At 38.0% G+C, this 15,000-nt stretch overlaps 1 protein-coding gene across 1 annotated transcript in view; it reads left to right on the top strand.

Annotated features, from left to right (window-relative positions):
- Positions 1 to 13,761, top strand: part of LOC125026266 (putative sodium-coupled neutral amino acid transporter 7) — a 15,307-nt gene extending 1,546 nt beyond the window's left edge. Inside the window, exons 2-17 of the mRNA XM_047614570.1 lie at positions 858 to 982; positions 1,593 to 1,673; positions 2,265 to 2,382; positions 3,281 to 3,413; positions 4,383 to 4,494; positions 5,110 to 5,214; positions 6,158 to 6,354; positions 8,032 to 8,113; positions 8,706 to 8,823; positions 9,703 to 9,884; positions 10,371 to 10,380; positions 10,845 to 10,942; positions 11,131 to 11,319; positions 13,091 to 13,182; positions 13,351 to 13,399; positions 13,558 to 13,761. Coding sequence (XP_047470526.1) covers positions 858 to 982; positions 1,593 to 1,673; positions 2,265 to 2,382; positions 3,281 to 3,413; positions 4,383 to 4,494; positions 5,110 to 5,214; positions 6,158 to 6,354; positions 8,032 to 8,113; positions 8,706 to 8,823; positions 9,703 to 9,884; positions 10,371 to 10,380; positions 10,845 to 10,942; positions 11,131 to 11,319; positions 13,091 to 13,182; positions 13,351 to 13,399; positions 13,558 to 13,761 — 1,895 coding nt within the window. The remainder of the gene's footprint in view (positions 1 to 857; positions 983 to 1,592; positions 1,674 to 2,264; positions 2,383 to 3,280; positions 3,414 to 4,382; positions 4,495 to 5,109; positions 5,215 to 6,157; positions 6,355 to 8,031; positions 8,114 to 8,705; positions 8,824 to 9,702; positions 9,885 to 10,370; positions 10,381 to 10,844; positions 10,943 to 11,130; positions 11,320 to 13,090; positions 13,183 to 13,350; positions 13,400 to 13,557) is intronic.
- The last annotated feature ends 1,239 nt before the right edge of the window (positions 13,762 to 15,000 follow it).

Here is a 15,000-nt window from a genome sequence, read left to right as displayed (position 1 = left end):
TCTCTCTCTCATTCTCTCTCTCATTCTCTCTCTCATTCTCTCTCTCATTCTCTCTCTCATTCTCTCTCTCATTCTCTCTCTCATTCTCTCTCTCATTCTCTCTCTCATTCTCTCTCTCATTCTCTCTCTCATTCTCTCTCTCATTCTCTCTCTCATTCTCTCTCTCATTCTCTCTCTCATTCTCTCTCTCATTCTCTCTCTCATTCTCTCTCTCATTCTCTCTCTCATTCTCTCTCTCATTCTCTCTCTCATTCTCTCTCTCATTCTCTCTCTCATTCTCTCTCTCATTCTCTCTCTCATTCTCTCTCTCATTCTCTCTCTCATTCTCTCTCTCATTCTCTCTCTCATTCTCTCTCTCATTCTCTCTCTCATTCTCTCTCTCATTCTCTCTCTCATTCTCTCTCTCATTCTCTCTCTCATTCTCTCTCTCATTCTCTCTCTCATTCTCTCTCTCATTCTCTCTCTCATTCTCTCTCTCATTCTCTCTCTCATTCTCTCTCTCATTCTCTCTCTCATTCTCTCTCTCATTCTCTCTCTCATTCTCTCTCTCATTCTCTCTCTCATTCTCTCTCTCATTCTCTCTCTCATTCTCTCTCTCATTCTCTCTCTCATTCTCTCTCTCATTCTCTCTCTCATTCTCTCTCTCATTCTCTCTCTCATTCTCTCTCTCATTCTCTCTCTCATTCTCTCTCTCATTCTCTCTCTCATTCTCTCTCTCATTCTCTCTCTCATTCTCTCTCTCATTCTCTCTCTCATTCTCTCTCTCATTCTCTCTCTCATTCTCTCTCTCATTCTCTCTCTCATTCTCTCTCTCATTCTCTCTCTACAACCGTTCGTAATTTTCCCCTCGTCCACAGATGGCATCAGCTGGTACAAGGCGATGTTCCTAACCATGAATGCTGCTCTAGGTGCTGGTCTCCTGAACTTCCCACGGGCGTTTCATGACGCAGGAGGCCTCATCTCAGGAAACGTGCTTCATATTGTAAGTTTTGATAGTACTTAAGTGGTATAAGTTTAGAGAGTACTTAAAGTGGCAGAAGTTAAAGTGGTATAAGTAATTAAGTATTATAAGTAATTAAGTGGTATAAGTAAAAGTTGCGCGTGGAGTTGGGGGGTATGAAGAAATATATCGTGTATGGTTAATGTGACTCTTGGTATTACGATTATAGCTATTGGTATTACGGTTATAAGCGGAGTTGTATGTCAATAAAAGGTAAATATTATATGCATAACAGGTGACTGGATTAATTATTCTAATGTACACAAAACGTTGATATACTGAATAACAGTTTAGTGAATGTATTTTTTCTTTAGAGAAAATAAAAGCAAAATAAAGTAGCAAAAGAATCTCTCTCTCTCTCCCTCATATATATATATATATATATATATATATATATATATATATATATATATATTAATTTCTTTGAGATATTTTTTTACATATGTATCTTCTCATCTCCATATATTAATTTATACACCTATCTATTCATTTCTTCGTGATTTATTTATTTATTTTCTTATTCATTTACCTCTACTTCATCCTTATCTATCATTCATTTATCTTCGTTTTCATTATTTCTTTTCTCTTCCAGATTGTAACGGTTTTAGCTCTGATGTCCCTTCTTATTATCGCCAGCTGTGCAGTTGAACGAAAATGCAACACATACCAAGAGGTTTGTATCTAATGAGCGAGTACGTAATTGTATTGTCAAAAAAAAAAAACAAAAAAAAAACGTATAAACGGTATTGAATGGTTTCTTGATGTGTCATTGATGTTTTGATGCCCAGTATTCGTTGATATTACCTTGTATTGTGGAATCATTCATGGACAAATGTACATTTTTTTTCTTCTATATATTTTTTTCTTCATTTTCCAAGTATTCTTTTATATCCAACGAAAGAGGTAAATATCAATTGTGTTACAGAAAAAAAAGTTTAAAAACTAATCATGCTAATAATAGGACGGAAGCACATATATATATTTTTTTTATAAAATGGATAAGAATATACGTCTATTTCCTGTTGTGTTTCAAGTATAACAGTTTTAACATGTAGCATATGCGTCTAGCCAGCTTGTGAATGTATTTAAAGCAATATCACATTAATATTCAAGTAACTATTGCTTATCCAATCTAGCTATTTAATTCCTATCTGTTATTAATCCATTAATTCACCTATAAATCCTTAACTAATTAATTCACATTTCTCAATCTCAGTCAGACACCTTCATTCACCCGTTTTTTTTTTTGTTTACACCCAATCAGCTGATCTTACACATGTGCGGCCGTCGTTGGAATGTTGTGGCTTCGGTGTGCATCTTTGCTTACTGCATGGTCACTTGCATTACCCTTCTGATTATTATTGGAGACCAGTTTGATAGAGGTGAGTACTCTCTTTCTCTTCTAATAATTCTCTCTCTCATCTTCTCTCTCTCTATCTTTCTCTCTCTCTCTCTCTCCTTCCCCCTCCCCCTCCCCCTCCCCCCTTCCCCTCTCCTTCCTCTACACTTCCCTCTCCCCCCTCTCTCTCTCTCTCTCTCTCTCTCTCTCTCTCTCTCTCTCTCTCTCTCTCTCTCTCTCCTATCCTCCTCCCCCTCCCCCTTCCTCTTCCCCTTCCTCTACACTTCCCTCTCCCCCCCACCTCTCTCTCTCTCTCTCTCTCTCTCTCTCTCTCTCTCTCTCTCTCTCTCTCTCTCTCTCTCTCTCTCTCTCTCTCTCTCTCTCTCTCTCTTCCCCAGACTCAATTTATCGCTACCGACGTTTGACAATTCTTACCAATAACTCTTCTTTCAAAATGACTTTGCAAGAGCAACTGTTGTTTCCGGTGCGTGATAGTTTCCATTATTGAAGTCTCTACCACACTAACGTTGCAGTGTACTGCAACGTTAGTGTGGTAGAGATGTATATTGTTTACAGGGATTATGACTTTTTACTGTTGCTATCGTCAATATATTATTGTTGTTGTTATATTTATTATCATTTTTATTATTATTAGCTATTATTATCATTACCTATTATTATTATTATCACTATCATAATAATAATAATTATTATTATTATTACTACTACTACTATTATTATCATTATCGCTATTAGTTTTTTATCATCATTATCACTATTAATATTGCTACAATCATTGCTATTATCATCATCAATATTGCTCCTTTCATCATGACTTTATCTCATCACACTACATAATCAAAACATCATAACTGCACCACAATGTTTTATAATCTACAACTCTCTCCCTCCCCCCCCCCCCCCCCACCCCCCACCCCCAGCCTTCGCCTCCTTCGCCGGGGATGACTTCTGTACAATTTGGTTCATGAACAGAAAATTCACACTCACAGCCTCGGCCATTTTGCTCATTTTCCCGTCCTGTTTGAAGAGGATGGATGCATTGAGGTTTCTGAGGTAAGGTGATGAGTGGTGGTGAGGGTGAAGGTGATGAGTGTTGGTGAGGGTGATGAGTGTTGGTAAGTGGTGGAGAGGGTGATGAGTGGTGGTGGTGAGGGGGATGAGTGTGTGAGTGTTGGTTGTGAGGGTGATGAATGTTGGTGGTGAGGGTGATGAGTGTTGGTGAATGGTGGTGATGAGTGTCGGTGAGGGTGGTAAGTGTTTGGTGAGAGTGATGAGTATTAGTGGTGATGAGTGTGTGTGTGTTGGTGAGTGGTTGTCAGGAGTGATGGAGAGTGTGATACGTGTTGTGATGAGTATGGTGAGAATTACAGTGACTGGTGATATATCATATGTATAGCGATATTTACAGCGAATGGTGATAGTTATAATGCATGGAGGTAATTTTAGTGCCTATAATGAGTAATTACTTTATAAGGAAACATTAAATGAATGACGATAATGATAATAATTGATGATTAAAAAATGGAAATAATGATGATGACTGCTTAATGACGTCACCATTGCATGAAATATCTAATTCATATGATCATTTATATGCACGGTTGATGGTACGTGAATAAAAATAAATCCCTATTATATTTCAATTTTTTTAAAAATATATCTATCTATATATACATTGTTACCTTTTTTTATCTATATATCTGTATGTATATTTTTTGTCTCTCGATTTACTATTTATCTTTGCCTTTATTTTATCGATACATCTCTATACATTTTTTTTTTGTCTTTCTTGATTTACTATTTACCTTTGCCTTTATTTCATACATATCTCTATGTATATTTTTGTCTCTCTTTATTTACCCATTTCGTCCTCTTATTTCATATATATATATATATATATCTATGTATATTTTTTGTTTCTCATTAATTACCTATTTCGTTCTCTTATTTTATCTATATATCTCTATGTATATTTTTTGTCTCTCATTATTTACCTATTTCGTTCTCTTATTTTTCCTTCAGTTACGCCGGAGTCCTGACCATATTCTACGTCACGGTGGTGATAACGGAAGAGTATTACACTGGAGACTATGCGAAGGGCCCGGTGGAGATCTATGAGGCAGATTGGGTTCAGGTATGTTAATTGTTTTAGTCTTATTTCTTTATTTATTTAATTCTGTTTGTTTTTTATTTATTTGTTATCGTTTTTTTTGCCGGGGGTGGGGGGGGGGGGGGGTAGAGTCAGATATGTTGTTGTTTTCTTTATTTATTTATGATTTATTTATTATTTATTTATTTCCTTTCTTTATCTATCTATTCATCTTCTTTATTTATCATTATTGTTTGTTTTTGGTTTTGTGTAGGTCGTTGTATAATCTGTAAAATTAGGTGTGTTTTTTTAATGTTCATGTGTGTATGTCGCTGTATTTGCTTCGGTACGTAAGATTTTAACTGTATGTTGGAATGTGTAAGATTTAATTGGTACGCGGTTTCTTAAATGCACTTTTCTCCACTGTTGTTTTATGCTTTTATCACCATTATGAATTATGGAGAGCAAGAATAATAATAGTAATGATATTGACAATAATAAGAACAACTACAATGATAACATTATCATCACACTTCCTATATCAATCATCATCATTACAGTCTCCATTGTCATCATCATTACAAACACTCCCACCATTTTCGCCTCATCATTCTTAAAATTGCCATTCTTAACATCCTCCTTATCCCCATCCTGTTGCAGATGTTTAACGTCCTGCCAGCCATCTGCTTCGGCTACCAGTGCCACATCAGCAGCGTGCCAATTTACTCGTGCGTGAAGCAGAGTCAAGCCAAAGCAACGTGGAAGGTACGGTACAGTTTATATATATGTATATGTATATACACACACACACACACACACATATATATGTATATATATATATATATATTTATATATATATGTGTGTGTATATAAATATATATAAATAATTAAATTAAATGGTAAATGAGGATGGATATATATAGGTATTGGTTTATGTAGACGTGTAAGGATGAGGATGAGGATAAAACATATGTTTGAGATAAGTATAGGATATAAATAGTATAAGTATAAGGATGAGGATAAGTAGAAGTGTATTTACAAGTAGCATAAGTAAAAATATGAAAATATCTATTAAGTATACATATAAGTATAAGTTTGATATAAGTAAAGGGATGATGTTGATAAGTTTAATAAAGGGAAGTAGAATACTTGAGCAGAGTGTGTGGAAGGTTAGTAATCTGTGACAGTTATATCATGTTATCAGAGCGCCGATAACTGGTAATAACCTCATTAGGAAAAAACTGATTATTTCTAAAATGCATAATTACCATATGGTACGTATTTCAAATACACATGTGAAGGGCATAACTAATAACGGGCAGTAATAACTTATTCGATATATCATGAAATATTAAGTAAGGAGGGTGTTATAAAATACAATAGTGGTTTTCTAATACACATCGTTAGCACTAATAATACCATTACCATGACCAGTAGACTACCTGTACAGTATACGCAATATTTACAGTGTATTAGTACATAACATTACAATATTGTTCAATATATATAAGTACAGTAAAAGTAATATGATATATGTTAGACATAAGTATTATGATATAATTAATGTGATATATAATTGACACACTATTAAGTAACACAATATATAATAATACAAGACACCTAAGACAAACACAATCCAAGTATAAACAACACACTATACGATACCCACAATGCACCTAACGCCATCCACACAATCCCCTTCCCTCAGGCCTGCACAGTAGCTATCGTCGTGTGCTTGTTCGTGTACACAGTCTCGGCTAACTACGGCTTCCTCACCTTCGGATCTCGGGTCAACACGGACGTCCTTCTGTCCTACGAAGCCAGACGTCCTCAGGTCCTTGTGGCTGTGGTGCTCCTGGCGGTCAAGTCGTGGACGACCTACCCGATCTTACTCTTCTGTATGAGGTGAGGGGGTGTTTGTATGAGGTCGTGAATGCTGTATGTGGAGACCCGGGGGATTTGTATTAGGAGGCGGATTCTTGTATGAGGTCATGAGTGCTGTATGTTGGGGGCCGGGTCTGTATGAGGTAACGTGTTCTGCATAAGACAAGGGTTTATTTGTATGAGATGTAGGGCACTGTATGAGGGGGTGATTTCTCAGTATGAGGTGTTGGGTTATGTAGGAGGTAGTGGTTTCTGCATGAGGTAAGGATCTGTTCATATGTGGTAACAGTTTTTTTCTATGAGGTAGAGGTTTCCCTATGAGGAAAGGTTTCTATATGTGGCTGTGGCTTCAACATGGTTTCCCTATGAGGTGATTTTCTACTTCTATATATTTCTGTATGAGTTAATGGTAGTGGTTTCTTCAGCAGGGAAGTAGTGTTTTTTTTTTTTTTTTGCTCAGATTGTGGTTTCTATGATATAATGATCCGTTTGTATGTAATAGTCTTTTTTGCAAGAGGTAGCGGTTTCTGTATGAGGTATAAGTTTCTGTACGTAGCGATGTTTGGGGTAATTAATTATTAATGTGAGTTAGTGGTTTCTGTATAAGGTAATAGGCTATTTATATGACGTTGTGATTTCTGTAGTAATTCGTAGAGTCTTATCACTGGTTTCTGTGTGAGGTAATAGTTTACTTATATGAAGTATTGTTTTTTATATGAGGTCTTTAAATGTAGTGGTTTCTGAATGAGGAATGGTTTATTATGAGATATGGTTTCTGTATGAGGTATGCTTCAGCATATGACCTATTTGCAGGATCTTTATGTAAGATTTTTTGTTGCACCCTTTAAAGATATCTCTGTATGAGGTAATGGTTTCTCTGTATGAGGTTTCTCTGTATGAGGCAATGGTCTCTCCACATGGGGTAATGGTCTCTGTTAATGGTCTCTCTGTTTTAGTGTTGAAAGTTATGTTATGAGGTAGCTGTTCGTATGAAGTAATTTAGAATAATTCTTTGTGAACTTTATTTTTTTTGTGGTTTATGGCACCAAGGTATTTCCATGACATTATTTGTATCTTTTTAGTGAGTTACATTTTTGTACCTCACTATAATTTCTTTTTCAGTTTGTGTAATGCTGTACGATTCCATAATTCTATAATATTTCTCATAATCCTTCAACCTTATATATGCTTATAAAGTTATATGATTCCCAATAATTATCTTCCCTATAATCCCTCATGACTTCCATTCCTTGCGATCCCTTTATTTCCCTTATAAAAACCCATATGATGCCTTATAATCCTTATGATCATCTTTTACCTCTTTCCCTTATGCCTCGTATTCCTTATGATTCCTTTCTTTCCACCATAATCCCTTATGCCTTATATTCTTTATGATCCTTTTCCTGATCCCTTTCCTTCCCTTATAATCCCTTATAATGCCTTGTATTTCTTATGATCCTCTTGTTTCCCCCACGATCCCTTCTGCCTTATATTCTTTATGATCCTTTTCTTTCCTCCACGATCCCTTATGCCTTATGTTTCTTATGATCCTTTTCTTTCCTCCATAATCCCTTATGCCTCATGTTTCTTATGATCCCTTTCTTTCTGCTATAATCCCTTATATTCCTTATGATCCCTTTCTTTCCCCTATACTCCCTTATAATGCCCTGTGTTTCTTATGATTCCTTGCATCGCCAGGGAGGCTGTGAACGACATGTATCTCCGCGTACGATCGCTCCCGGAATCAGTTGTCGAGAAGGGGGAGCCGACGAGGAGAAAGGTAATTAATTTCATTTCAATTCATGTTTTTTTTTTTCTTTATAAGTTTTTGAATTCTAATGTTAGAAAACGGAGAGAAAATGGGATTGACGTATTTGTTAAATCCATGTGTAGAGAAGTAATGTGCTGATGTTGTTGATTATTTTTGGTATTATCATTATTATTGTTGATGTTATTAATATTATTATTGTCATCATCATCATTCTCCTCCTCTTCCTCCTCCTCCTCTACTTATCATCATCATCATCATCATCCACATCCCCCTCCTCCTCCTCTTCTTCCTCCTCCTCCTTCTCCTCCTCCTCCTCCTCCTCCTCCTAATCATCATCATCCACATCCATATCCGCCTCCTCCCCCCCCCCCCCCCTCCTCCTCCTCCTCCTCCTGCTCCTCCTCCTCCTCTTCCTCCTCCTTATCATCATCATCATCATCATCATCGTCGTCGTCCACATCCCCCTCTCCTCCTCCCCCTCCTCCTCCTCCTCCTCCTATCTCTACCATACTTCCCACCCCCATCGACCTCTTCCCTCCATTTTACTCTATGTACTCCCCATCCATTCATCCCTCCCGCTCACCCCTTCCTTCACCTACAGCTGATGGCGACCGCGTTATGGAGTCTCACCGTCCTGTTCGCCGTCTTCCTCCCCAACATCGGCATCGTTATGAAAATCCTCGGGTCTCTGGCTGCCTTGTTCATCTTCGTCTTTCCTGGTGAGTTGGTTTGCTCCTTGCGGTCTGGAATGACTTTGTGAATCGTGTAGGGACTCGTGTGTATGGAATTATGGGTGTGTGTGTGTATGAACAGATAGGTAGGTAGGTGTATACTCGTGTATTTGTAAATGTATGTATGTGTATAAACAGGTAAGTAGGTAGGTATATACTCGTATATATGTAAATGGGTGTATGTATATAAACAAATAGGTAGATAGATAGATAGACAGATAGATGGATAGAAAAGAACGATCATTTTTCTAAGCAATTAGCTTTGATTATGTCATACATATAAATGTATGTATGTATATAAACAGGTAGGTAGATAGATAGAGAGATAGAGAGATAGATAGATAGAAAAAATGACCTATTTTTTTCTTGGCAATTGGCTTTGCTTATGATTTGTTTTTCCAATTTCTTTGCCTCGTCATGACTATGTGATATGAGGAGATATGTCTGTGTAGAGATAAATTAAATTTATACATATATATGTGTATATTAATTTGTCTTTCTATCTCTCTATCTATCTGTCTGTCCCCCAACTATCTGTCTATATATTTGTCCATCTATCTGTCTGTTTGTCTATCTATCTATCTATCTATCTATGTTTCTATCAATCTAAATATATATTTCTTTACCCTATCTATCTACCTCGCAATCCATTAATCAGTCAATCAATTAATCAATCAGTCAAACAGTCAATCAATTAATCAATCAGTCAAACAGTCAATCAATTAATCAAGCTGTCAAATAGTCAGTCAGTCGATCAGTCAAAATCTCCCTACCTTCCACACCATCATACCATTCTTATAAGCCTACCTATCATACCACTCGCACTGAACCACATTCTCAAACGACCACTTCTCAATTTTTTTTCAGGTATGTGTCTCTTACAAGTCGCCGACGATTTCGTGCCGAGTCGCAAAGTCGCTTCGGACAACTGGAAAAAACGAGGTATGGTGATGGCCGGGTCACTATACCTCGTTGTGGGAGCCTTTGCCTTCGGTCTTGCACTATATTTGGGTGTGGAGGGTCTCGTCAGTCCGGAAGTCCCTGTGTCGGTTTGTGGGGTATAGTGACGCTATGGTGACAGGGTGGCGTGCGGTATAGGGAGAGGAGGGTGTGGTCTAGTATAGTGAGAGGGTTGGGTAGGGTATAGTGAGAGGGTTGGGTAGGGTATTGTGAGAGGGTTGGGTAGGGTATAGTGAGAAGGTTGGATATAGTATAGTGAGAAGGTTGGATATAGTATAGTGAGAGGAGGGTGTGGTATAGTGAGAGGAGGGTGTGGTATAGTGAGAGGAGGGTGTGGTATAGTATAGTGAGAGGGTTGGGTAGGGTATAGTGAGAGGGTTGGGTAGGGTATTGTGAGAGGGTTGGGTAGGGTATAGTGAGAAGGTTGGATATAGTATAGTGAGAAGGTTGGATATAGTATAGTGAGAAGGTTGGATATAGTATAGTGAGAAGGTTGGATATAGTATAGTGAGAGGGTAGAGTCGGATATAATGAGTGTGAGATATGGTATAGTGAAAGGGTGTGGTGTGGTATAGGTGGGATATGGTATAGTGGGAGGCTAGAATGAGACGGTGGAGTACGGTATAGCGAAACTGTGGTGAATGGTGTTCGTTGTTGAGTGTGATTATGTTGGTGAGCATGTTACTGAAATAATACAAGAGGTTATATATAAAAATATCACCAAATTATATACCTGTATTTAGAAATTGCAGTACTGTTTACAGACATGTACGCACGTAGAGCATCTGTTGTATGTGATTATTCATTTGTTGAATCCAATAAAGATATGATTTTAGTCTGTATTTGCTTTACCGAAATATATGGCTATCTGGTTTCGTTCGTAAAGATATAAGTGTTTATATATATGTGTGTGTGTGTGGAGTAACCCTTTGCCCTCTAACTCACTGTATTGCATAGTTGTGGTTGACAATCTTTTCCTTCACTAGAAGAAGACTGCAATCTCCACACAGCTAATTACAGGACTCACACTGGTATGTACTAAACCAAAGACATAGAACTCATGCGAGCCGACCACGTCCTCTGTGGGCCTTCACTCTATCGCCAAAAGATACGACTTGCTTTCGACCACCAAAGACCATTGGATTCCGTTCGAAATACTGTCTGGTATAGAACACAACGAAAACGGGCAAATAACACAATTTAGACAGACAGAACACCATAACAGAGAATAACAGTGATTCACGTTTTCACTTACTGAAGGAACGAACGGTAGACCCAAGGTTTCATGATTATATTTGTGCTTAAAGAAACCCCCTTTCCTTACTGATACATTAGCCTCAAATTATCCACAAACCTTCCTTTGTCATATCCACGTATATCCATCTCTCAACCTGGATATCTTGGTCTCTGATCAACGACTGTTCAGACCCCTCTATTATCCAACTAAAGGTGCTGAGGTTATTACCTGTGATGAGCTGTATCACCTTGGTCAACGCTGTACAAAATATTGAAGTATTCAGAATTGTATGATTCATGAATATGCCAAATAAATCTTTGCATAGACACTATTGGTATATCGCGGCTGAATGTATTTAATCAATCAAAATATATATCAATGTATTTATATACGTGGACACAGACACACACAAATACATACAGAGACACATAATTGCAATTGTATTTATATAAAGTTTGAATGTATGATAATAAGAAAATATTATATTGATGATTCTAAAAATATTATCTAAGGTAAAGGCAATGTATAGAGATTGAAGAATATATATTTTTGGAGAGAGGAGAAAAAAAAATAAGGAAAAAAGTACACGCGAAAGAAACGCTACATACGAATCATAATGACTTCCACATTTTCATAAAAGGGGGAGTGGGTGCCTATAATCGACCGAGTACAGTTTAACATGATTACGTAAGTGATATACTTCGCACACGAGGTGTACAGTCATTCCGCTGACTTCAAGTTTGTAACGAATCTTTGTTGTAAAGATTTCTTTGATTTTTTTTTTCTCCTCTCTTTCTATCTGTCTATCTCTCTCTCTCACTCTCTCTTTTTATCTGTCTATTTCTTTTTCTCACTCTTTCTTTCTATCTGTCTATCTATTCCTCTCATTCTGTCTCTCTCTCTCTCTCTCTCTCTCTCTCTCTCTCTCTCTCTCTCTCTCTCTCTCTCTCTCTCATCTGTCTGTCTATGTATAATCCTCACTGATCCAGAGGTTGTGTTTTTTCATTTTATTTTATATCTTATTTCTTCCTATCCTTTTTTCCTCTTTTCTTCTTCATTATCATCTCCTTTCTTTTCTTTTCTCTTTTCTCCATGTACCTTTTTCGTGTTTCAGTTTATCTTTGTTATTTCTTATTGCCCTCCTCCCCTCTTCTTCTTTCTTCTTTTCCTCCTCCTCCTCCCTTTTTTCCTCCTCCTTTTTCTCCTCTTTCTCCTCTTCTTCCTATTCCTCGTCTTCTTCTTCCTCTTCCTCTCTTTCTTCTTCTTCCTCCTTCTCTTTCTTCCCTTTTTCCTCCTCTCCTTTTCTCTTCCTCTCCTCTTCTTTCCCGTCTCTTTTCTCTTCCTCTCTTTCTTCTTCTTCCTCCTTCTCTTTCTTCCCTTTTTCCTCCACCTCTTATCCACTCCCTCTCTTTCCTCTTCTTCCTCCTTCTCTCCCTTCCCTTTTTCCTCCTCTTCTTCCACCTACTCTTCCTCATCTTCTTCCTCCTCCACCTCCTCCTTTTCCACCTACTCTTCATCATCTTCTTCCTTCACCTCCTCCTCCTTTTCCACCTACTCTTCATCATCTTCTTCCTCCTCCTCCTCCTCCTCCCCCTCTTTTTTTTTCTTTCTTTCTAAAAGTCCCGTGTGATGACCGCTCCTTTAAAACAAACAATTGCAGTAACAACCAAACACCAATTATGCATTTAGAACCTGCACTTATCATGAGTTATCAGGGAGTGGGTTCCGGGGAGCAAACAGAGCGTAAAAAATGAATATGAAAATATGATATGTATGTATGTATTTATATGTATATATATTCATGTGAATGGTAAAACACTCTACAGTGTTGATACAATGTTAGAAAAAAAAAAAAAAAATGCACAAACTGGATATATTAAAGAATGAGACGATCCTGAAGATGGAATTTTAAATATATCTTGTTTGTGTACTGTGGGTTTTTCTACCATATATTCATATATTCATTTACTTTTATCAAATATAGGGAAGCATTAACGAAACGAAACAGCACAGGCGGCTTTCGTGCTTCTGTTTAAATATAACCAGTTTGCTGATCAGATGAAACAGCTTTTGTCGCACCCTCTCTCCAGTCTGCAGAGCATGGCATGTGCACACCGGAGTCATTTTTGTCCTAAACCTCCTGCTCACCGGTAAGGTTTTGGGCGTGGCTTAGTTCATAAGCGGGCGAGGTCCTAGTGATTAGGACTCACTCAGAAGTCAACCGCAATCTAAAATAATTTAGAAGTATTGAATCCTACGTTTCATTGCAGTCTGTAATTTGTGTTATTGTATAACGATAATTTTATTCGTGACCATAGGACATGGTTCATTATTCATGCCTCGTTGGTACAAAGAGAAATGGGTTGGGTAAGTGCTTTTTTTTAATGGATCAGTGGTTTGGTAAATTAAAATTTTCAATTCTCAATGGTAGGGTAAACAAAAATAGATCTAAATAATCAAAAGTCTCTCAAACGGCATTACGTTCACAATTTTTATGGTTTGGTGTTGAAATGATGTAATAAAAGGAGTTCAAGGAAATAAACAACATGATTTCGGCGGTGCACACCAGGCCGCCAGAAAGTCTGGTGGTGCACACCGGCACCCCGAGCGCTTTGCCTGTGCACACCGCAGATCTCGTCGAAAAGTGCCATGCTCTGCAGACCGGCCCTCTCTCATTTACAGTTACAGCTACGTCTGTGCTTTCCTGTGCTCCCGTAAAAGTGTATTAATGTTACAATGATAGCTGGTCATTTACTTGTATGATGGGTGGGTTAGAAGAACAGTGTGTATGTGTGTGTGTGCGTGTGTCTATATATGTGTGTAAGTGTGTGTGTGTCTACATCTGTGTGTAAGTGTGTGTGTTAGTATGTGTGTATGTATACGTCGGTGTGTATACGTGTGTATACGTGTTTGTGGTCTGCAGATGGAATTCGGGTGGATTTCGAAACTGTAGTCTTATTTTCAATAAATCTAGTTTTTGCATTGTGAGATTTTGTACCATAGTATCTCCAGGAAAGAAAATTTTACCATTCACGTGTATTTGTATGTACGTATTTGAGAATGAGAGTGTATAAGTATCTCAGTGTGTATCCACGTATGGGTATGCAAGTATGTGTGTATCCATATTGTTTACCTCCAAAACCACAATCATATCGTTTCGACAGCTTTATAACACACAAACAGATCAACGATATAAAGTTTGTGTTGCTCCATCAAAGTGCAATATTTTGAGTGTACCGCTATCTTACGATATTTGTTCATTATACGTCCCAGATGTTGTTAACTGTCTTTAAGCTCCATTTGTATTTGTAGACTAGATAATGCAGAACCGCATGGCCGCCATATGGATTGGGGGAAAGTTTGTAGCTATATATATTTTCATTGTTGTTTTATATTTATTATTTGTATACGTTTTTTTATGCTTTGTTTTTGTATATCAAGTTTAAAGTTGTGGGCATGTCAACCGAGAGGCATAATAGCACAAATCTATGCTGATGTGTCTATAACTAACTACTACTCCTCTCTCTCTCTCTCTCTCTCTCTCTCTCTCTCTCTCTCTCTCTCTCTCTCTCTCTCTCTCCTTGTCTGTCTGTCTGCCTCTCTCTCTCTCTCTCTCTCTCTCTCTCTCTCTCTCTCTCTCCTTGTCTGTCTGTCTGCCTCTCTCTCTCTCTCTCTCTCTCTCTCTCTCTCTCTCTCTCTCTCTCTCTCTCTCTCTCTCTCCTTGTCTGTCTGTCTGCCTCTCTCTCTCTCTCTCTCTCTCTCCCTCTCCCTCTCTCTCTCTCTCTCTCTCTCTCTCTCTCTCACCTTGTCTCTCTCTCTCTCTCTCTCTCTCTCTCTCTCTCTCTCTCTCCCTCCCTCCCTCCCTCCCTCCTTCCTTCCTTCCTTCCTTCTCCCTCCCTCCCTCCCTCCCTCTCTTTCTCTCACTCCCTCCTTCTCTCTCTGTTCTCTATCTGCCCCTCCCTCTCTCT

The sequence above is a fragment of the Penaeus chinensis genome, chromosome 6 (assembly GCF_019202785.1).
Source record: "Penaeus chinensis breed Huanghai No. 1 chromosome 6, ASM1920278v2, whole genome shotgun sequence".
Lineage (NCBI taxonomy): Eukaryota > Metazoa > Arthropoda > Malacostraca > Decapoda > Penaeidae > Penaeus > Penaeus chinensis.
The sequence above is the reverse complement of the archived record's forward strand: the minus strand, read 5'-3'. Positions and strand labels throughout refer to the sequence as shown.